Here is a 20,093-nt window from a genome sequence, read left to right as displayed (position 1 = left end):
TATTTAATTTTTTTTAATTTGATCGTGAATTTTAGTTCAGTGTGCAATGTGATCTATAGACTTTTAATTTATTTAATGTCATACAGAATAATATTAAATATTATCATATAGTCCGGAGATTAATTTGCAATCACATTGAACGAACGAATTAAAAGTTTAGTGATTATATAATACGTTGGGTTAAAACTCATGGATCATTCATGTCATACCTCCTTAAACAAAGGGGAAAAAAAAAAAAAAGGAAGGAAGGAAGGAACGGTAATAATGGGAGAAGGACAGGGGTAAAATGGGGAAGAAGAAGCGAAGGAGCAAAGCCGAATCGCCAACGCAATCTACAAAAATAACCTAGCGACGCACCCTCGTTCGTCGCACGCACTTTTCGTTGGTTCTCGTCGCTGCCAAAGCATAAAACAAAACAAGCAGCAGCGACTTTCCCCCACCCCTTTCCTCCTCCTCATCAAACTCCCCGGTTCAGATCCGAGGAGTTTGCTGAAATCTCCTCTCCCTTCCTCTCTCTCTCTCTCGCTCGTCATCTCCAGCGTCATCACTCAGGTTCGGGTCTCTCTCTCTCTCGCTTAGCTGTTGAAGCTTGCGCGCGCGCGCGCGTTTGTTCTGTCTTGGTTGGTGATTGCGAGATTCTGTGGGGTTGCTCTTGTCTGCCGGCGGCGGCGGCGGCGGCGGCGGCGCGATTGTTGTTGGGTTTTGGTTTAGTGGGTGTCTGTTGATTCGCCATGGCCTGCTTTTGTGGAGAGAGGGGCATGGTTGTCGGGGATTGGTTTTCGGTGATTTGGATCCTGAGGCTATCTCAGTGTTCTGAGATCAAGGGTTAATCTGGTTTGTTTGTTCTCTTATTTTTCGGGAGGGGGGGGCGGAGGCGTTCCGGCTTACCTGTGTTTCGCGCTTGTGTGGATGGGTGATTTAGTGCCCGTGGGGATGCCGCCTTTTTTTATTTTGGGGAGCAAAGTTGGAGAATTTAACCGTGTCTTGGTGTTGGCGTTCGGCAATCCTTCAGAGACGAGTTTCCCAGCCAGTTTTTCAATTACTAGATATGGGGATTCGGGGAGTTCTGGAAGCTGGTAGGGGTTTTTTTTTGGGTGGTTGAAGACTGGGGTGCCTTGATGCGGCGAGTCTTGGATTGGGTCTTTTGTTTTACCTGGTGAATTAGGGCTAGGAAAACTCAACTTCTTGTTGCTGTGTTATTTAGTAGGTATAGATGTCTAAGACAAATTCAATTGTTCTTTCCATGTTCTATTTTTCTTATTAAACTGAGGCCTCTACAAGGTGGAAGTGTTTCTTGAATTTCTTGCCCTTTAATGGTTTTTTTTTTTTTTTCATTTTTTTTCTGCAGTCATGGCAGGCTTGACACCAGAAGGATCTCAGTTTGATCCCCGTCAGTATGATACTAAGATTAATGAGCTGTAAGTTTTCCTTCTGTTCCGTGTGATGCTCTTGAAGGACCTTGCAATGGACACTACTTTTGTCGAATGATTCTGAGTAGAGTAGAATTCGGTTCATGCTCGAATTGATCATTTGCCATGGTGCGTAAATTGTTTGCAGGACAACTGAAGGGCAAGACTTTTTTACTTCTTATGATGAGGTTTACGATAGTTTTGATTCGATGGGTTTGCAGGAAAACCTTCTCAGAGGCATCTATGCTTATGGTATGTCTAGAGAGGATCCCACTTACAGATTTAATTGCTACTCTCAAATTTTCCATTACCTTGCTTAATTTTGTGAAACAAGTACCTATATTACTCGATGGTGTGATCATTGAGAACCTTCTGCTAAATTTTGACTTTCTGAGATGTAACGTTCTGAAAATGTAGTTATCGAATCCCGATCTGCTACTTGACAAGAATTCATATGTTTCTGTGGTTGTTATATTTGAAGTTGATCACGCATTGATTATTCATCCTGCTATCTTCTTATCAAGGTTTTGAGAAGCCTTCTGCCATTCAACAAAGGGGAATTGTGCCATTTTGTAAGGGTCTTGATGTGATTCAACAGGCTCAATCTGGAACTGGAAAAACCGCAACTTTCTGTTCTGGAATCTTGCAACAACTTGACTATGATGTTGTTCAATGCCAGGCTCTAGTTTTGGCCCCAACTAGGGAATTGGCTCAACAAATTGAGAAGGTCATGAGAGCATTGGGTGACTATTTGGGTGTGAAGGTTCATGCTTGCGTGGGTGGAACAAGTGTTCGGGAGGATCAGCGTATCCTTCAAAGTGGTGTTCATGTTGTTGTGGGCACCCCTGGCCGTGTTTTTGACATGCTGCGAAGACAGTCACTTCGGCCTGATTATATCAAAATGTTTGTGTTAGATGAAGCTGATGAAATGCTTTCACGAGGATTCAAAGATCAGGTTTGCAGTGGTCTAAGATCTTTGTTCTTTTCTAGTTTTCTTGTTTAGAACTAATCAGAAGCTTGATCTGGATAAGTGACTTGTTTTAATACATTTGTTAATATCCTATCATTTGTGGTAACATGAATATAGCGTATTAACATTTGTAAAAGGGAAATTGTGAGCATTAACCAATAAACCCTGCCAAGCAAAATGGAAGGCAAAAGCAGTCACTGTGGATGTAGAGTATTGGCTGTTACAGTAATTCCATTTGGAAAATCTCCTCAACTAGTAGATCAGCGAATGTTGTTGTATATATGATGATATAATGGGCTGAACGAATTGCTATTAATGATGGAGTTGTTTTACAAGTCCTGGCCCCTTTTGCATTCACCGTCGAAATATGTACTGAATGACTGGTCGTGAAGTTACGAAAAAAGGACCTGTGCCACCATAGTTTACATGTAACATATGTACACGCATGCGTGTATTTCTTCTCAGTTTTACAATTCTGTTTTGACCTGCCTGCACAATTTAGGTCATCAAGGGATTACCTTTTCTTGGAACTTTTGTGTGGTTAGGCTCATCAATTTCTTGCAGTGCACCATGCTTTACATCATCAGTGTGATTTTACCTGTGATGCAATACTGATGTTCTCTTTATTCAGATCTACGACATTTTCCAGCTGTTGCCATCAAAGATTCAGGTTGGTGTATTTTCGGCTACAATGCCACCAGAGGCCCTTGAGATCACTAGGAAATTCATGAACAAGCCTGTTAGAATTTTGGTGAAGCGTGAAGAGCTCACCCTTGAGGGTATTAAGCAGTTCCATGTCAACGTCGAGAAGGAAGAATGGAAGCTGGAAACGCTGTGCGATCTCTATGAAACCCTGGCCATCACCCAGAGTGTCATTTTTGTCAATACTAGGCGCAAAGTGGACTGGCTGACTGACAAAATGCGAAGCCGAGACCACACTGTCTCTGCTACTCATGGTGACATGGACCAGAATACTCGTGATATAATCATGCGGGAGTTCAGGTCCGGGTCTTCTCGGGTTCTCATCACCACCGATCTCTTGGCTCGTGGAATTGATGTGCAGCAAGTCTCACTTGTCATAAATTATGATCTGCCGACCCAACCTGAGAATTACCTACATCGTATAGGACGTGGTGGACGTTTTGGAAGAAAAGGTGTTGCCATAAACTTTGTGACAAAGGATGATGAGAGGATGCTGTTTGATATACAAAAGTTCTACAATGTGGTCGTCGAAGAGCTGCCATCGAATGTGGCTGATCTCCTTTGAGGAGGTTTTTTGGTCTCTGTGGCGAGGAAAATTTTTCCATCTCTTAAGCAGTTTTTGTTGCTCTCTTGTTCCAGTAAGTTAAGGTACTTTGCTAAGTCAATATGACCATTTAATTGTACGGGAGGCTCAATTGCGATATCCCTGTGGCTCGTGTTGCAGGAAGGGTTTGATTTTGTGCGGTCTTTTTCGTACTGTTGTCGAAAGTTATGTAGTAGGTTGGACCAATTGCTTCCGTTTTGACCTGCCCCTTTCTATATATTTCAAATTGCTTGCCACCTTTGTCTCTTTGTTTCGTTCCAGCTCTTTCTTTGGTGTTCTGGCCATGATTTTGCTTTTCTTGCTAGAGTTGGACCGTTCTTTGTTAGAGTCGACAACTGAAACTTAGCTTGAATGGTCACGCTATTGGAGGAGCAAATAAACTTGGATAGTTTCTTTCTAATCTTTGTTCTTCCACATATCAATCGTTTGCATTCTGCCTAAAGCAATTCGCAGTCGTTTCCATTTGCTGTTGCCGAGAGCATTAACATGATCCAGGAAAGTAATTTTGCAAAATGAAATCCAGGGTCATCAGAGAAAGTACGATAGTCCGCGAGGTTGATTGTTTGGAGTTGAAGCCGCTGAGGTGCTGTCCCAATTGCACCAGTGCAATTACTTTCCTCCATGATTTACACGTATGACCTTCCTAATGACCTAGTCTCAAACTGAACGATGGTCGTCTCCATATACTAATCAGGCAACTGCTAGGTCCTCGCCGGCGCAATTTATTAGTTAGGAGAACAGATTTTCGTGACCCGATTGTGCAGTGCACACATCTTTGCCATACGTGCCCTCTTTCTCTGCCGTATTATCCCCCCTGCTTAAGCCTTCAAATGCACAAGATATCGAGATCTACACGAACCCTGAAACCACAAGCTGAGCTCTATCTTGTTCGCCATGAATATGTTGTGTACCTGTTGTCTTCAGTTGCCTCGATCCAAGAACAATGACCAACTTCAGAGCTGTAGATTGATGCTAAAAAAGTCATATTTGAACACACTACAATTTCAATTATGTGCAATCCATAACATCCCGGTAAAAGTACAACAGTCATCATCTTTTGCGAGACATTTCACTTACTAATAGTTACCTATAGTCAGCAAGAGTAAATCTGGTTTCACCAGCAAATGACCTCATGATCAGTCAAACCGAATAAATGAAAACAAAACCGAGCGTCTGGATGGATTCTTTTGCAGAAGATGCACTCTACCACTTATTCTGCAGTTGGATGCAAAAGCTCCCAGTAACACCACAGTCTGAGAAATGCATCTCTCTTCAAGCGGTATATACAGGCTTTGAAAAACTCCGGGCAATGATGACCAGGTAACCGCGTAGAATATACAAAGGGCGTGGACAGATAGATGGGGAGTCACTAGTACCGCAATTTCTCATCATTATTAAAGTGCAAGCTCTCAATACCCTTAAGAGTGGACTCAAGATTCTTCGTGTTTGAGGCACTTTTACCAGGACGATTCTGCTCTGATGATCCAATAGGCGAACTTCTCTGGCCACTCGGAAACTTTGGGAGTGCTCCAGGGTTTATATCTGTTGTATGTGGGGCGGAAGGATCGGATTCCTTCCCAGGAATAACCGCTTCACGACTGCTAGAGACAGCCACTCTCCTAGATGATCCACTTGACCACAAAAAGTTAGAACTGGATGGCTGCATAGATTCAAGTGACCATCTATTAATTACATGCTTAACATTAAAATCCATAAAAAATATCAAGCTTAATAGTAATCAGATAAGAAGGTTTAATAACGTAAATTGACATCATTGTGACATTTGCCAAAAAAAATTAACATGTGCTTTATAACAAGAATCATAACTCTCGCACAGCCTCAGCACTGTGTACATGGGATGTAAAAAAATAATTCCGTAATATTACTTAAGCTACTTGGCAAGAAATTCTCTCTTTGAAGAAAAAGCATAAAAAGCAACTATATATATGGTTAATAGAAGCAAAGTCATGAACATTAGTATATCAAAGTCACAGTGATCATCTACAGAATCTGCCACTCCAGAATATTCACAAAGGCCTATAGGCCTTTAGCCCAAGGCAAGTCCAGAGGTACTTTGAGCTTTGAGCTTTTCCAGAACGCAAATAGACTTATTTTTCTTCCAATTTTGCCTCGCTATACTTTCACAATTACGGAAATGTCCTCGAAAACCCTAACGTTGCCGGCGAGCCGCCACCAGCCTCCCCTGAGGTTACCAGACCCCAAGCGGCGTCACCTTGGGTCGCACGACCGAGGCGATGGTCACCTGGGTCCGCGACCTCAGGCAAGGCTGGCCGGTGGTTAAATCACCACCGGCGGCCAAGCTTTGCCGAAAAGATTCAGGATTTTTTTTTTTAAATATAAAACTAGCAAAAGTCCTTTACAAAGTGTAATTTTTTCCAAACAGCATTTAAGCTAAAGTTGCTTCCCAATGTGTTTTAAAATACACTTTACCAAACACTATTTGCATTTTGAAAAACCCCTTTCACCTTAAGTCCTTTGCATTTTACCAAAGGCTTTCCCCCAAAGCCCAACCTAATGCACCCAATGTCTTGATAGCTATGCATACAAGCAAAGGATTATCATTAAAAGAAACACTATATTGCACTGCGCAATGTGTCAGGTAAACAGGAAAATCTATAACTTCACATGAAAACAATCTGCACCAAACATAAGCCTCTGGAAACCATTCCAACTAGCTGTATCACCTTTTCCAACCAATCGACAATCATAATGCGCATCATACAAGAAGTTCCAAGTCCATGATAAACACCAGCAAAGTTGCGCACTCTAATAAAATGGACAAAAATGGTATAATCCAGACTTTGAAAGTTAGTATATGCATGCCAACAGAACCACGTCCTATGTAAACATAATTTAGTTGCTGAGACATCTGTTTGAAAACATTGTCTTAAAACAATTTAGTCTTTTCAGATCTCCTCATGTGTCATAATCAATTGCATCATGATCACTGAATCCAGCCGTTGGGAGTCTGCAACAGATATATTCCATATGGAAGACACTTAAAAACATGAGCGCTCTCCTCTCAAAATATCTTGGTGAGTCATGATATGGAGTTGTTCTGCATCCCATGCTCACGAGTATATTCTATTCTTTGATATAAGGTGCATGCGAAATGAACGTTAACATAAGAATGCACAGAAGAAGTTACTAACCATAGCATCTCTAGATATAGCATGATCATTTGCAGCTGGATTCTTTTGTTTAGATAAAATTCCAGATGTCAATATCGGTCCGGAATGCATCCTGCGAGAAGGCTCTGCTGAAGACCAACCACCAGGTCTACTATCTTCACCACCTGCAGCAAAGTACACAAGCTGACAAGCAGCAATCCCAAATATGGCGCATAACTGGCAGACTGCACCTGCCAGCAGGTGTTGTCAGTGGGCATGGAGAACTACCTAATTGCTTATCGGCATTGGCAGCAGGGGAAGTTCCGCCGAAACTTGGTCCAGCACCAGAACCCTGCACAGTAATTCTCACAGTGGTGTAAAACCCTAGTACATTGACTATTAATACCCAAATAAAACAAAGAAAAGCTGCTTACAAGAGGACGAGGAGCGGCAGTAGCAATCTGTGATTGTTGATATTTCAAAATGGTCCAGTCGAAAACATAATCAAACTGAAAACCTAAAGCACAAACAACACTAAAGACATATCACCCAACAATACAGTAAATAATAACCTGTCCCCGTTAGGTGTTGAACTACTTTCTTTACAATTTAACAAATTAACAAGACTATCAGAAACAGATGAAGTTCAAACCTTCACGGATGAAAAGGTCCCGGAAAAGTCTCTTCAAATAAGTATAATCTGGTTTGTCATCAAACCTCAACGACCGACAATAATGGAAGTACGATGCAAATTCTGATGGATAGCCCCGGCATAAGGCCTACAGATGAGCAAATTATCCCCATCAATACACTGTAGAAAAGATAATTCCCTTGTTCTCTGACATTTTACGAGGGGATGTTTACCTCAAGACGTAACTCTAGATTTCTTTGTAAGCAGTAATTTTACCTCAATAGAAGTTGAAACTTTCTTTTCACTGATTTTCTCATACTTCTGTTTCTTCGTTCCTGCTTTAAGTCCCTGCCAGGGAAGGCTGCAGGATGGATAGGGCCATTGCTAAGGTATCATCAAAGAAAATGAACAATGAGAAGAGCTATAGGCATTGATGAGTCCCACCTTCCTCTCAGAAAGTACATTAAGACGTATCCAAGTGATTCTAAATCATCCCTGCGGCTTTGTTCTTTGCACAACATGAAGATACCCAGGATAAATGTAGTCAGTACAAGCCAAAATAACGAGCGTGTGATAACAGTACAAAAAGTATGCACTAGGCCTACCAATTCCCAGGTGAGTATTCATGCTCGCATATCTCGCAGTTCCCGTCAAATTTTTATTTTCCCTACAAACCATTTATCGCACATTAAAAGAGGCACCAGCAAACCATTATTGCACAACAAAAATGGCACTAGCATCAAGTAATTGAGTACATATATTAATAACTTGGAGTTATATAAAGGCCTTTAAAGTAAGAAAAGCAAGAAGATCAGGTAACGCATCAAACTATATATTGCATTTCCTGAGTTGTATAACACATGCAGGTCCATATAGGTACCGTTAAGCTGAACTTAGCATATATAACGGCCTCACAATGGGCCCCCAAATTGTTTCTCTTTTTTTCCCCTTTGTGGGATCTAGCAAGGGGAGAGCCACGTACTTAACATGAGACATAATTATACAAAATAGCTAAGCAATAGGAAGACATAGAAGCCTCACCGGGTTTACATAAGAACCAATTGTAAAAGCAAATGTACCTCACCATCTATGCAAAAAACGAAAAGAAGAATCAAACTAAACCTTTTTCCTAATCGTGAAACAAGGCAACATAAATTTTCAGGACACTCTGACTATGCTTCCACAAAAGGCTTTCTTCCCCTTACTAAAACGTGTGTCTAAATACATAAGATGAGGCTCCTGCACATTTGGGTCTGCATGGGAAGTCAAGTAGGCAATCTCACCCCTTCACTAAAGAGGTAATGTTCACTCTGGAGCCTGGGATCTATAGGCCAGTATCACCCTCTAAGTGACCATTGATAGAATACATAAGATCACACATATGAATTACCATGCACGGCCTTCTCACAGGACAAGCAATCTGATACAATAAAACACGACAGCAATTTCAGGTCCATATTGTTTATAACTACATTGGCACTCGCACCAGTATCACCCTCTAAGTGACCATGGATAGAAAACATAAGATCACGCATATGAATTACCAAGCACGGTCTTTTCACAGGACAAGCAATCTAATACAATAAAACATGACAGCAATTTCAGGTCCATATTGTTTAGAACAACCTTGGCACTTGCACCAGTATCACCCTCTAAGTGACCACGGATAGAAAACATAAGATCACGCATATGAATTACCAAGCATGGTCCTTTCACAGGACAAGCAATCTAATACAATAAAACATGACAGCAATTTCGGGTCCATATTGTTTAGAACAACATTGGCACTTGCACCAGTAAAAGAAAAGTCAGATATGGAACACATAGATCCTTAAACTGCACTTTCGGAAATTAAATGAAGCCAACCTGTAGGGAATATGTTGATGGGTTGACGAGTCTCTATACTTCTTTGCTAAACCGAAATCAATTATGTAGACCTGCAAGCCAGTCGTCTTTGAGTAACCCGGCAAACACAAATTATTATTTACAAACGAAGGGTACCAATGGCAACCTGATTCGCACGCCTCCCCAAACCCATGAGGAAATTGTCTGGCTTTATATCTCGATGAAGAAATGATTTAGAGTGAACAAATTCAATACGATTGATCTGAAAAGAGTAGAGATAAAACAAACACGCAAGAGGATTAATAAAGCACAATAATCACTATCGCACACTACGGAGAAAAACACTCCACTTACCATCTGATCTGCAAGCATGAGAACAGTCTTGAGAGACAATTTTCTACTGCAAAAGTTAAACAGATCTTCAAGACTGGGCCCCAGTAAGTCCATCACAAGGACGTTGTAGTCTCCTTCAGCACCAAACCATCTCACATTTGGAATGCCAGCTACCACGACCAACATCAGCAGTTAGGCAATAACCCAAGCGCATACAACACAGAATTAGCATAATACCCAGGATGCAGGAGACATCTTACTTCCTCCTTGAAGAATTTTATACAGCTTCGCTTCGTACAACAATTGAGGATGCTTAGTCTTGACAGGTTCCTACAAAAGCCAACAAGATGCACATCATCGGAAGGAAATGCAGAAAGAAAATAGCTCCAGCAACACACGCGCGAACAAGTTTATGCATCAAGGAATACCAAAAACGAAATTCATCAGCCAGCTTCTTCGAAAAAGGATAGGTAAAAACCCACAAACAGTACTCAATTACCCATCATCCGGAGAACACGTTAACAAAGGTTTGAACCACTATACTGCCCACGTTGACTATTAGCTCCTATCCCGAACAAAGTCCTCCACAACAGGAAAGGACAACATTTGTTTCGTTACTAACTTAAGTTGCCCTTGTTTGGGTTCCATATGACCAATCCCGAGTTAACTTGGACAGCTAAAAGCTCAAAAGGCTACTCGAAGCCAATTACACGCGCATATCAAACAACTCAACCCGAGCAACCACAAAACCACACCAATCGAAGCGAAAATCGCAAAGCACGACACGGCAAGAAGTGCGCCGACAAAACGAAGGGAACACTCACGAGCTTAATCGCAACTTCCTCGTTCGTCTGAACATTGGTCCCTGCCAAAGTCAAATGAATCCCCAGGTCACCAAACGAACCCGTCACCGCAAGAAAAGGAGATCGAAACCGGGTAAAAATCCAGAGGAACGCGGAAACCACAAAGCAAGGAAAATCGAAGGGGAGGAGGAGGAGGAGGAGGAGGAGGAGGAGCACCGAGGTAAATCTCGCCGAACGATCCGCTTCCGATCTTGCGGCCGAGCCGGAACTTGTTGCCGACGCGGGGCTCCATGGCGGCGGCGCCGGCGGAGGAGGAGGAGGAGGAGGAGATCGAGGGCGGGCGATCGGAGACGGAGGCCGAAACCGAAACCCTAACCCTGCGTGCTGGAGAGGCAACTGCTGAATTCTATCTCCATCGAAGAGCCCGAGCGGAGACAAGACACGCTTGAGAGAGAAGTGGGTGTGGACTCTTTCTCTCTCGCATCTCTCTCCTCCCTTTTCTTTTTTTTCTTTCTTTCTTTTTTTTAAACGTTGGCATTCTTATCGTTTCAAACCTTTTTAAATTATAAATATTAGGGACAACAACAACAAGCGATCCCTAAGCTTTGATTCAATGTGGAATTTGGCCCATGAGCTTTTAATTTATTAGATGTGATCCCTGAAATTTTGTTACATATTCAATCTAGTCCCCGAATTATATGAAAATATTTAATGTAGTCCCTAAACTTGGATGAATGAAATGACTACATTGAGCATTTTCATATAGTTTAGGGACTAGATTGAACATGTACCAAAATTTCAGGGATGAAATCGAACAGATTAAAAGTTTAAGGACCACATTGCACATTGAGTTAAAGTTCAATGACTACATTGAACAAATTAAAAGTTTGGGGACGACATTGCACATTGGACCAAAATTCAGGGACTATTTGTGTTGTTTTCCCTAAATATTGATACTAAAAGTTAGGGTTAATACCACGAAAAACCTTAAACTGGTACACATGTGACAAATTTACTAGAAACTAAATTTTTTACCACCAAAAACCCCAAACCGGTACATTTGTAACAAATTTACTCTCCGTTAGATTCCATTAAATTTTACCATCAAATTACTGGGTTGGATGACACTTGGTAGTTGACGAGTGTACCAGTTTAGGGTTTTATTCTTCGTTTGCAGTTTATGGTTTTTCGTAGTATTAATCCAATTTAACAAAAACTAACGGAAAGTAAATTTGTTTGCGGTAAATTTGTCATAAGTGTACAAATTGGGGATTTTTTTATGGTCAAAGCATTAGTTTGGGTGAATTTGTCATGTGTGTACTAATTTGAGGTTTGTCGTAATGTCAACCGTATTATTTTTGTACATAAAAGTTACTAAAACTTGAATAAGCTCTACCATTTCAATCTGCATGAAAATTACTAGATCAGTCTTAAGTTTATTATGCGAATGTCAATTCAACTCCAAACTTTGCAATTTTATCAACATGATTCTAAGCCTTTGCACGAAATTCCAATATAGTCATTTTAGCCAATTGCTCACTAACATGGTAGTCCACGTAAGCCGTTGTTTCGAATAACGATGTCCACGCTAGACATGGCCACGGGCCGGTTTTGGCCCGGAACCGGCCCGTTGACCGGGCCCGCGGTTCGGAACGGCCCATGGCCTATGGGCCCTGTTCTGGTTCCGGGCCCGGTTCCAAAAAAAAAAAAAAAACTACTGCTGCAGGCTCGTTGCAGCGATTCCTCCTCTCCAGAATCTTCTCCTCCTCCTCCGCCGCCGCAACCCATGGCCCACGCGCTCCCCTTGCAGACCAGCAACATTGCCAACACCTCGAGGAGACCTACCAAAAGAAGTCCCAGCTCGAGCACATCCTCCTCCGCCCCGACACCTACATTGGCTCCGTCGAGAAGCACACCTAGTCGTTGTGGGTCTATGAGGGCGACGAGGTGGTCCACCGCCTCGTCGCCTACGTCCCCGGCCTCTACAAGATCTTTGACGAGATCGTCGTCAACGCCGCCGCCAACAAGCAGCGGGAGCCTGCAGCCCCACGTTCCAACCCCACCCACGCCCACCTCCTCCAAATCCCTCCTTCCCCCCTCTCCCCTGTGCCTCCTCCGGTCCTCCCCTTTTCTCCTCCGCCCGCCCCCCGTCTTCCCAGATCTAACCCCCGCCGCCGTCGCCGCCGTCGCCCCTGCCCATGGCCGCAGCCGCCGACGCCCCCTCCTCCTCCCCCCTCGCTACCCTGCGCCTCCTCCCCTTGTCTCCTCCTCCCCCCTCGAACCGGAATCGGCCCGGAACCGAAACCGCCCCCTTGCGATTCCGGTTCCCGTTCATACATGGCCACGAACCGGAACCGGCGGTTCCTGAACCGTGGTCATGTCTAGTCCACGCACATGGGACAATTGGCAATAATTGGACGTCATTTCCGACGGCAATTGACCGAAAGGATAATATTGAAATTTCCGTGCAAAGGTTGAGGATTGCATTAGCAAACTTGAAAAGTTTATGATTGAAATGACGCCCGGGACTAATTTGGTGATAATCCCTCAATTTGCTAGACCATTCAAAAGCATTTGGCCACTACACCCCGAAAAAAAAAATTAACTTCTATGTCTGGAAACATTCAATTATATTTGCCTTTTGATGGCTTGCCAGAGGGTCGATTCAACGTTTCTTTCAACTGCGAAATTGAGGTGAATCATACGCGTTGTTCTAGAAATGAAGCAGCAGATTCAAAAATGTGCCTATACCACAGGCGGTCTATTGATTTTCCTATCAATTTTGTTTCCTCGTCGGACTGGCATCTCCCGTTTTACACTAACCATGCAATGCAGATCATATGATCAAGCCGAATCAAAGGATGAACAGTCCCAGGATGACGATTGCCCGCTTGATCTATTGTCTTTCCTCTCATTGCGCTGTGGCTGCTGCATGATGTGTTCCGAGGATCGACTGCTTCTTCTGCAGCCTTCCTTTCAAATGCCTGATCTTCGCCTCCACACGGGCCGTGAAGCCGATCTTGGTCTCCTGCCTCGCCTTCGACCGCTCCCGGGTCCACATGCGCTTGTCCTGGACGTCCCTCTTGGAGTACTTGATCTCCTGGATGATGTGGTGGTCCATCGGGAAGAAACACCGCTGGATCGATATGTGGAGGAAGTAGAACAGGTTGCAGGTGACCGTGACCACGAGTATGATCCACCAGTAGCTCATCGACGGGCCCAGGATTTCGACAAGGATCTGGTAGACATTGCCGGTGTACTTCGGGGAAAGCATGCCGTAGATGAAGAGGGACAAGTACCAGAAGGCGATGCTTCCCCATATGAAGATGTGCTGGAACCAAGTGAAGTGGCTCATCGAGAGCGCGATCTGGCAGTTCACCACCCAAACTATGCAAGTGAACATAGTGGTCCCCACGACGGCCATGTCGGCAGTCTGCCCTCCGCTGCGGAATGCTTGCTCGGCAAAGAGGAGGACATTGAACGAGAAGATGATTACTGAGGCAATTAGGCCGTTGAACATCATTCCGAGTATCTTGTGCCAGTTGAAGAACAAGTTTCTAGGCCCTTGTTGATACAGAGCCGGAAACTAGAAGCAGAGTAATATGCACATTAGCAAGAGAGTGAGTGAACAACAAAAAGGAGTGAAAGAAAAGAGATCTGCATAAAGTCATGTATAACACTAGGAATTCTCATAATGCTTTTTGATAGCCTAACCTGTAAGCAGATTTCAGAGGAGACGTCTTGTTCAAATACGCCAAGCGAAATGACGGGAATCGATGTGACGAAGACATTGAAGAGTATCATGTACCAATCGTCGTAAATGGATTGCCCCGAGAAGCCCGTGACAGCCTCGAAGTAGAAGAAGGTCAAGCCGAATGCTATGTTTTTGTAGAAGAAATAGCATATCTGAACAGATGATAGTTCCAGTCAAAAGAGGAGAACAGGAACAGGTGAAACTAACACTTTCACGCGTCGTCGTCGTCGTGCGCGTGTGTTGACTTTCCTTTTCTACACCATCGTATATTCAGTGGAAGATGAGAGAATGTATGTGAAAATGCTCAAGTACCATATGAGTGATCCTCTTGTAGCACCAGTGTCCATGGACTACTAAAAGTCTTTCCAGAAACCGAAACTGGGCGATAGCAAAATCACTAGCCATGACTGCCTGCAACATTTTTCAGGCCATAAGTTTGACATAACATCCACAAGGACAGTACCTCTGAGACTGAAGAAGACAAATTGACATGAACCCTCTATATCTCGAAGAATGGCGACACGACAAGACAAGTTGGGAAGGGGAAACACTGTGAGGATAAGCATCTCTCTCACAAATCGAGAAAACAGATCTAGGAATCGAAAAGTACAATGCAAAAAGAGTCACTAACCTGCATACCTTCAACCCCACTGATCCCTACTCCAATATCGGCTTCTTGAATCATTCCAACATCATTGGCACCATCACCAATCGCTAAAGTCGTTTTTCCAGTTCCTTCTTTCACCAACCTTGTCACCTGCCACCAATATTTGAATACTTGAAGTACAGACGGGAACTATGTCGACCTTGATAATCACATCTACCTTAATTCTTGAAAATAGAAGAACATCTACAGAAAATTCCAATCATTGGAAGCATAGAGAAAACCTACCAGCGCTTTCTGTTTCGGAGAGACGCGACAGCATATGACTGACGCGCAATCAACTGCTAATCTGAGGAACTGATGCTTCATGTCATCTTCTAAAGCATAAGCGAGACTTTTACCATCGATAATCAACGCAAATGCAGCGTGTGGATCCTTTTCAAGCTTGATCATTTGGGAGGCGTTGGTTATTTGCATTGAAATGTCTTCCTTCACGGCCTGATGGGTGACAAAAAGCAACGAAGTCTACCCTCGAATGAAAATCATTTTCCTGAAACCAATTTCTCTGACTATTTCTCAAAGCATGTATACCTTTTTCACATCTTGGTTCGAGTCGTCGTTCATTGCCAATATGCAAATCTGCTTCATCCCCTGCCTCAGCAGACTGCAAGCGAATCTGCATTCCGAAAGAAGTTAAAAAACATCGATTCATAAGCTTCTGGATGGATCGTTTTCAAATGAAGAATGAAATTAACCAAGTAAAAGCTCTGAAAAGGAGTAAGCTAAGGAGGGAAGTCCGCTCAATCTTCAACTTACCCGATGTTGATTGCAGTCTCCATCTTATCTCCAGTGAGAACCCAGATCTTAAGGCCCGCTTGGGCGAGTTTATCGATGCACTGAGGTACCTATAAAAATATTTAGAAGGTAAGAGTTGAGTTATGCTGAACTACACCGATCTATTATACTTGAAAATTTCGAGAGGACTCTTCTTTTATACCCCTTTCTGTAGTTTGTCCTCTACAGCCGTAGCACCTATGAGAATCAATTCCCTCTCCATCATATCAGATACTTTCTCAAGCATCGCCTCTCGGTCGACCCCGATTGAAGTCTTTGCTTTGACAAACTCATTGTTCCAAGCGGTATATTCAGCCTCGTCAAGTGGTTTATAAGCAAGCGCCAACGTTCGCAACCCGGCCTCTCCATACTCGTTCAAGTGTCTCGTGGTACTTTCCTCGTACATTCTTCCATTCTTAGCTAAACGTTCAAAAATGATGCTGCAGAGTTAAGGGTAGGAAAATTTAGGGTCAAACAGACGAAATAAAACATAAGCGGAACTAGGTAGCGCAAAATGATCTTGAAAAGGAAACAATGTAAGACAAAAAATAATAGTCAGTCTCAATGCCAAAATTATCCTCTAATTTGAGAAGAAAATGGTGTATCTATCTATGGCTGTGGAGCATCGATCCTCCCTGGCTGAAACCATGCGTAAAAATAATATTGCCATAAATTTACAGGATAATACTTCCATTTAGTCATCAGAAGAGGTGTATCACTATGAGCCTCACCTGTCAGCGCCTTTGCACATTAGCATAATCTGCCCGTTTTCATCCCGCACAATCACCGACATTCGCTTTCTTTTACTAGTGAAGTCCAAGAGATTAAGAATCTTGTATTCCCTGAAAATACTCCAGCAGTTGATAACCAAATGCTCTATGAAAGCAACGGAACTTGAACAAAACCGAGTCACTAGATATTTCAGCAGAACATTTACCTTTCAACTGGATTTCCCGAGGAAGGATATCTCTCACGGACAAATACGCTTGATTGAGTTCTTCTGACAAACTCAAACCCGAATTCTCTTGCTGCAACAAGAAATGCTATTTCATCCGGTGACTCAGCTTCATAAGTAAAATCGCCAGTCTCTTCATTTACCTCGGGAATCGCTGCATGACAAACTGCTAATATTCGTAAAAACAGTAAGATCATATCTGCATTGTGCTCCTTCATCCAGTTTCCCCCCATAAGGCGACTATCCTCAAAGCTAAAGCCCTTGATGCTCGGTTTCAGACCCTTTGCGTCCGCCGATGTAACAACTCTCTCCAATTTGATTTCTGATGCCCCGAGATGACTTGAAGCATTTGATTCTTGCTCCTCACTATCAATCGCCATCTGCTTAGCAGCGGCAATCTCAACTTCGCTGGCTCGCACACCGAAGGCTGTACCGGCGATAGAACACTTGAGAAAATCCATCTGATTGCAGGTCAACGTTCCCGTCTTATCGGACAGAACCGTATCAACCTGGCCCAATTCCTCGTTCAGGTTGGACGTCCTCGCTTGAGCAGGAATTCCGCTCTCCTCATCGTACATGTTGATGTCTTGGTTTATGAATATAGCTTGTAAAAACTTCACCAACTCAATCGACACGTACAGAGAGATGGGTATTAAGTAGCCATACAACATGAGAGCGGTGACGAAGTGGCAGAACCCTGACGCAGCTGCTTGATCCGGGTCGTAACAAAATTGAGGACTCTGGGGTTCTAAGTACCACCAATCCGGCATCTGATACTTTGTCTGTATAAAGAAACCCATTGAACTAATAATGGAGACTGCGAGAAGAGTAGTGAGCAGAACATAAATGATGCGGTCCATCTTCTTCTCGACGCTGCTTCGCTTAGAAGGGGACTTAGTCGAGTTTTGCATGACCTTGCTGTCCTGACCAGCGAAAATTACCACACCATAAATGTAAGCCGTATTCCTCAGTTTCGAGTCCCTGAGAAGGATTTGGCTCGGATCCAAGGGATAGATTTGCCTGTCGTACTCCAAATTACCCACGAAAGTGTAAAGACTAGGATTTGGGTCTTCGCATCTGATCACTCCAGCAAAATCTTTGAAACTCTCATCACTATCTAATGGTAAGGTGACCTCCTGCGATCTCTTCACCTTCAAGTTCGTCTCGCCATCTAAATTCATAGTTTCTACATAGCAAAGGCCGTCCTCATAACTGGACGACAGCAGAAGCAAGTCTGCGGGGAAAAATTTATCCTTCTCCACTTTCACAACATCACCCACCCGAATATTCCGCCACTGCTTACGACCAAAGACGCCGCCTCCTTTATGGACACTAGCCTTGCGGGCATTAACCTTTAAGTCCTGAATGAACCTGCGCCAATCTTCTATGGCCTCCTTCGCCATACTAACCCCAAGAACGAATGCCAGAGGGGCGATCATGCTCAATGGCGTGAATGGGGAGAACACAAAGAGAGAGCAGATTGCAGCAACAAGGAAGTATATGTTGGCAACGCGGCGGAATTGCTCGAAAAATGCTTTCGGCAGGAACGTGATGACATTGTACCTGGTCGTGGATATATAATTCGAGGAGTATTTGAGAGGCTTCTTCTTGTGCAAATGGGATGCATTGCAATGCACAAGTCTCGAGTATCCAGGGCCTTGGATAGAGTGTGGTTCATCGCCCTCAACAGTGCTCGGGCGAAGGCATGCAAACGTGTAGAGGTGGCTCCGGCGGATCCTTGCCCTAGTCCGACCACGCGCCATCCTTGGCTACCTCACCTCATTCAAACTGCTGTCCAACATGTCTTAACCAAAGCAGTCGACACCAATATGAATAGCTCATGGTGCTTCCCAACGTAATGTCCCAACTCAGCAACTAAAAGAAAAGATGTGATGAAGAACCTTTGACAGTGTTTTCAAAGACTTTCCACATGTAGAATCACAGTACCAGTTCCTCCTTCTTCGGCCTAACAACAAAGAATGATCATTTCGTTAACATTGGCACATTGGGCAATAAACTTGATGATCACCAACACGCTAAACCTTATCCCATTAAAATTGAAAAGAGGAGCTCCTGTTCGAAAAAGATATCGAATTCCATATTCTTGCATAGCCAAGATTGAATTTTTTTTCTTTTTCCTCGATGTATGAACAATTGGGTTTGGGAATTCAAAAGAAAACTGATTTCACATGGCCAATTATGTACAGGTTTTTGACAGTTTCTTGCCTTAGTATATAGAATAATGCTCATGTTGAGAACCGAAATCACAAAACATTGTCTCGAATTCACCACAGTTCTTCTCCCAAAAAACACATATCCACACGCAATATAAACATTCTGAAATTCAAGAAAACCCAGATAGATATAAGAACAGGAGAATTCAGCTAAACCTGACGTGCAAATTGGCGAGAAAAGTGCAACCTTTTCATCCAAAAAAATTCAAACGCATTTCAGATGCCTAAAAATCTCGAAGAACACGTTAACAAAAAAGCTAAAATAGGAGAAAAATCACCTGAAATCAGGAAGTCGATATCGCCATTCCCAGCCAAAACAAACCCACTTGAGAAATCACGTAATTAGAGAAGACCAATGACAGAAAACTCAGCTTATTGCAGATCAATTGCAGGGGGGAGAAGATCAAGAGACAAAGAGTTAGAGAGAGAGAGAGAGAGAGAGAGAGAGAGAGAGAGAGAGAGAGAGAGAGAGAGAGAGAATGCTAAAAAAAAAAAAAAAGAGACGATGGCTAATCTAAACCATAAACTCCCTACATTTATGTTCTCGTCAGCCATCACTCACTCTGTTTCCTAATATGTCACTATTTATTATCGTTGCGCATTCGTTTCTTGAAAAGCCAAGATTGCAATCTTTGCATGCCAAAAATGACCTGGCAAAGGGCATGAGGAATAACAGCCAGCCAGGTTGAGAAGATAGACACCAGCGTTTCCTAACCTCACCATGCATTGATATAGGGGTCTTATTTTCGTATGGAGAAGACTTCTGTTTGCCCATGGACCGACTATCTTACAACTTATGAGCTCGACATGCTTGGCAACTGCGGAGCACGCGATTCGATTCGATTCGATGGAAAGTGAAGTACCTTATCGGGGCTTGGCGAGAGGACAAATCCTTTGATTCTTCAATTTCGATGGAATTGGAAGGCCCACGGGTCATGAACTTCTTTTCTCCCGGACAGGTCTGCACCATCTATCCTCTTGAGGAGAGATTCCCCTTTCTCTATGTTATGGCCCACCGTTTTTATCACTAAATCGTGACACTCATGTAAAATGATTTAGATTTAAAAAAGTTGTGTTCGTGTCTATAAATTTGCTTGCTATTGAATGGACCAAACCCACGTGAACTATTGATTGAATCTTTAGTAGACTGAAATTACGTTATAAATTTGATGCATTGAAGTGTTTTTCCTTTTCAAGTAAGGTCTATTTACTGTGAGGTCAACTAATATCAGTAGTATTTTCGAACAAAAAAAAAACCAATATCAGTAGAAATTGTTGGGAAAA

General features: G+C 43.0%; 3 protein-coding genes across 4 annotated transcripts; 1 reads left to right on the top strand and 2 right to left on the bottom strand.

Annotated features, from left to right (window-relative positions):
• Positions 1 to 369: 369 nt before the first annotated feature.
• Positions 370 to 3,921, top strand: LOC115691042 (eukaryotic initiation factor 4A-14-like). The gene is made up of 5 exons (XM_030617599.2): positions 370 to 552; positions 1,349 to 1,418; positions 1,558 to 1,661; positions 1,934 to 2,364; positions 3,011 to 3,921. The coding sequence occupies exons 2-5, from the start codon at positions 1,351 to 1,353 to the stop codon at positions 3,644 to 3,646; spliced, it is 1,239 nt and encodes a 412-aa protein (XP_030473459.1). The 5' UTR covers positions 370 to 552; positions 1,349 to 1,350; the 3' UTR covers positions 3,647 to 3,921.
• A 748-nt stretch (positions 3,922 to 4,669) lies between these two features.
• Positions 4,670 to 10,927, bottom strand: LOC115691041 (casein kinase 1-like protein 2). Its single transcript, XM_030617598.2, has 14 exons — positions 10,645 to 10,927; positions 10,450 to 10,490; positions 9,886 to 9,955; positions 9,647 to 9,795; positions 9,459 to 9,554; positions 9,314 to 9,384; positions 8,053 to 8,114; positions 7,892 to 7,955; positions 7,724 to 7,808; positions 7,469 to 7,595; positions 7,251 to 7,333; positions 7,105 to 7,168; positions 6,859 to 7,001; positions 4,670 to 5,345 (listed from the first exon to the last, which is right to left on the bottom strand). Exons 1-14 carry the CDS (start codon positions 10,718 to 10,720, stop codon positions 5,055 to 5,057), a joined length of 1,422 nt encoding a protein of 473 aa, XP_030473458.1. The 5' UTR covers positions 10,721 to 10,927; the 3' UTR covers positions 4,670 to 5,054.
• Positions 10,928 to 13,045: 2,118 nt separating this feature from the next.
• Positions 13,046 to 19,570, bottom strand: LOC115691039 (probable phospholipid-transporting ATPase 4). Of its 2 annotated transcripts, none has more exons than XM_030617594.2 (11): positions 19,088 to 19,570; positions 16,558 to 18,541; positions 16,352 to 16,462; positions 15,784 to 16,060; positions 15,603 to 15,691; positions 15,378 to 15,462; positions 15,075 to 15,311; positions 14,814 to 14,939; positions 14,495 to 14,593; positions 14,143 to 14,334; positions 13,046 to 14,014 (listed from the first exon to the last, which is right to left on the bottom strand). In XM_030617594.2, exons 2-11 carry the CDS (start codon positions 18,336 to 18,338, stop codon positions 13,340 to 13,342), a joined length of 3,672 nt encoding a protein of 1,223 aa, XP_030473454.1. In that variant the 5' UTR covers positions 18,339 to 18,541; positions 19,088 to 19,570; the 3' UTR covers positions 13,046 to 13,339. The 2 variants fall into 2 exon arrangements, with proteins under 2 accessions (XP_030473454.1, XP_030473455.1); XM_030617595.2 differs by having other exon boundaries at positions 15,075 to 15,284.
• Between the last annotated feature and the right edge of the window lie 523 nt (positions 19,571 to 20,093).

Source organism: Syzygium oleosum, unplaced genomic scaffold (assembly GCF_021117445.2).
Source record: "Syzygium oleosum isolate NSW1041296 unplaced genomic scaffold, Sole_v2.1 Sole_v2.20, whole genome shotgun sequence".
NCBI lineage: Eukaryota > Viridiplantae > Streptophyta > Magnoliopsida > Myrtales > Myrtaceae > Syzygium > Syzygium oleosum.
The sequence above is the reverse complement of the archived record's forward strand: the minus strand, read 5'-3'. Positions and strand labels throughout refer to the sequence as shown.

Bases quoted from the DNA above. Each gene is read 5' to 3' on its own strand.
- LOC115691039 (XM_030617594.2), bottom strand. From the start codon at position 18,338: ATGGCGCGTGGTCGGACTAGGGCAAGGATCCGCCGGAGCCACCTCTAC. The intron at 16,463-16,557 runs GTAAATGTTCTG...GAGTATTTTCAG, and splicing joins TCGGGAAATCCAGTTGAAAG to GGAATACAAGATTCTTAATC. The intron at 14,335-14,494 runs GTACTTGAGCAT...TCATCTGTTCAG, and splicing joins ACAAGAGGATCACTCATATG to ATATGCTATTTCTTCTACAA.
- LOC115691041 (XM_030617598.2), bottom strand. From the start codon at position 10,720: ATGGAGCCCCGCGTCGGCAACAAGTTCCGGCTCGGCCGCAAGATCGGA. The intron at 9,956-10,449 runs GTGAGTGTTCCC...TGGCTTTTGTAG, and splicing joins AGGAAGTTGCGATTAAGCTC to GAACCTGTCAAGACTAAGCA. The intron at 9,555-9,646 runs GTAAGTGGAGTG...TACTCTTTTCAG, and splicing joins TCATGCTTGCAGATCAGATG to ATCAATCGTATTGAATTTGT.
- LOC115691042 (XM_030617599.2), top strand. From the start codon at position 1,351: ATGGCAGGCTTGACACCAGAAGGATCTCAGTTTGATCCCCGTCAGTAT. The intron at 1,662-1,933 runs GTATGTCTAGAG...CTTCTTATCAAG, and splicing joins CAGAGGCATCTATGCTTATG to GTTTTGAGAAGCCTTCTGCC. The intron at 2,365-3,010 runs GTTTGCAGTGGT...CTCTTTATTCAG, and splicing joins CACGAGGATTCAAAGATCAG to ATCTACGACATTTTCCAGCT.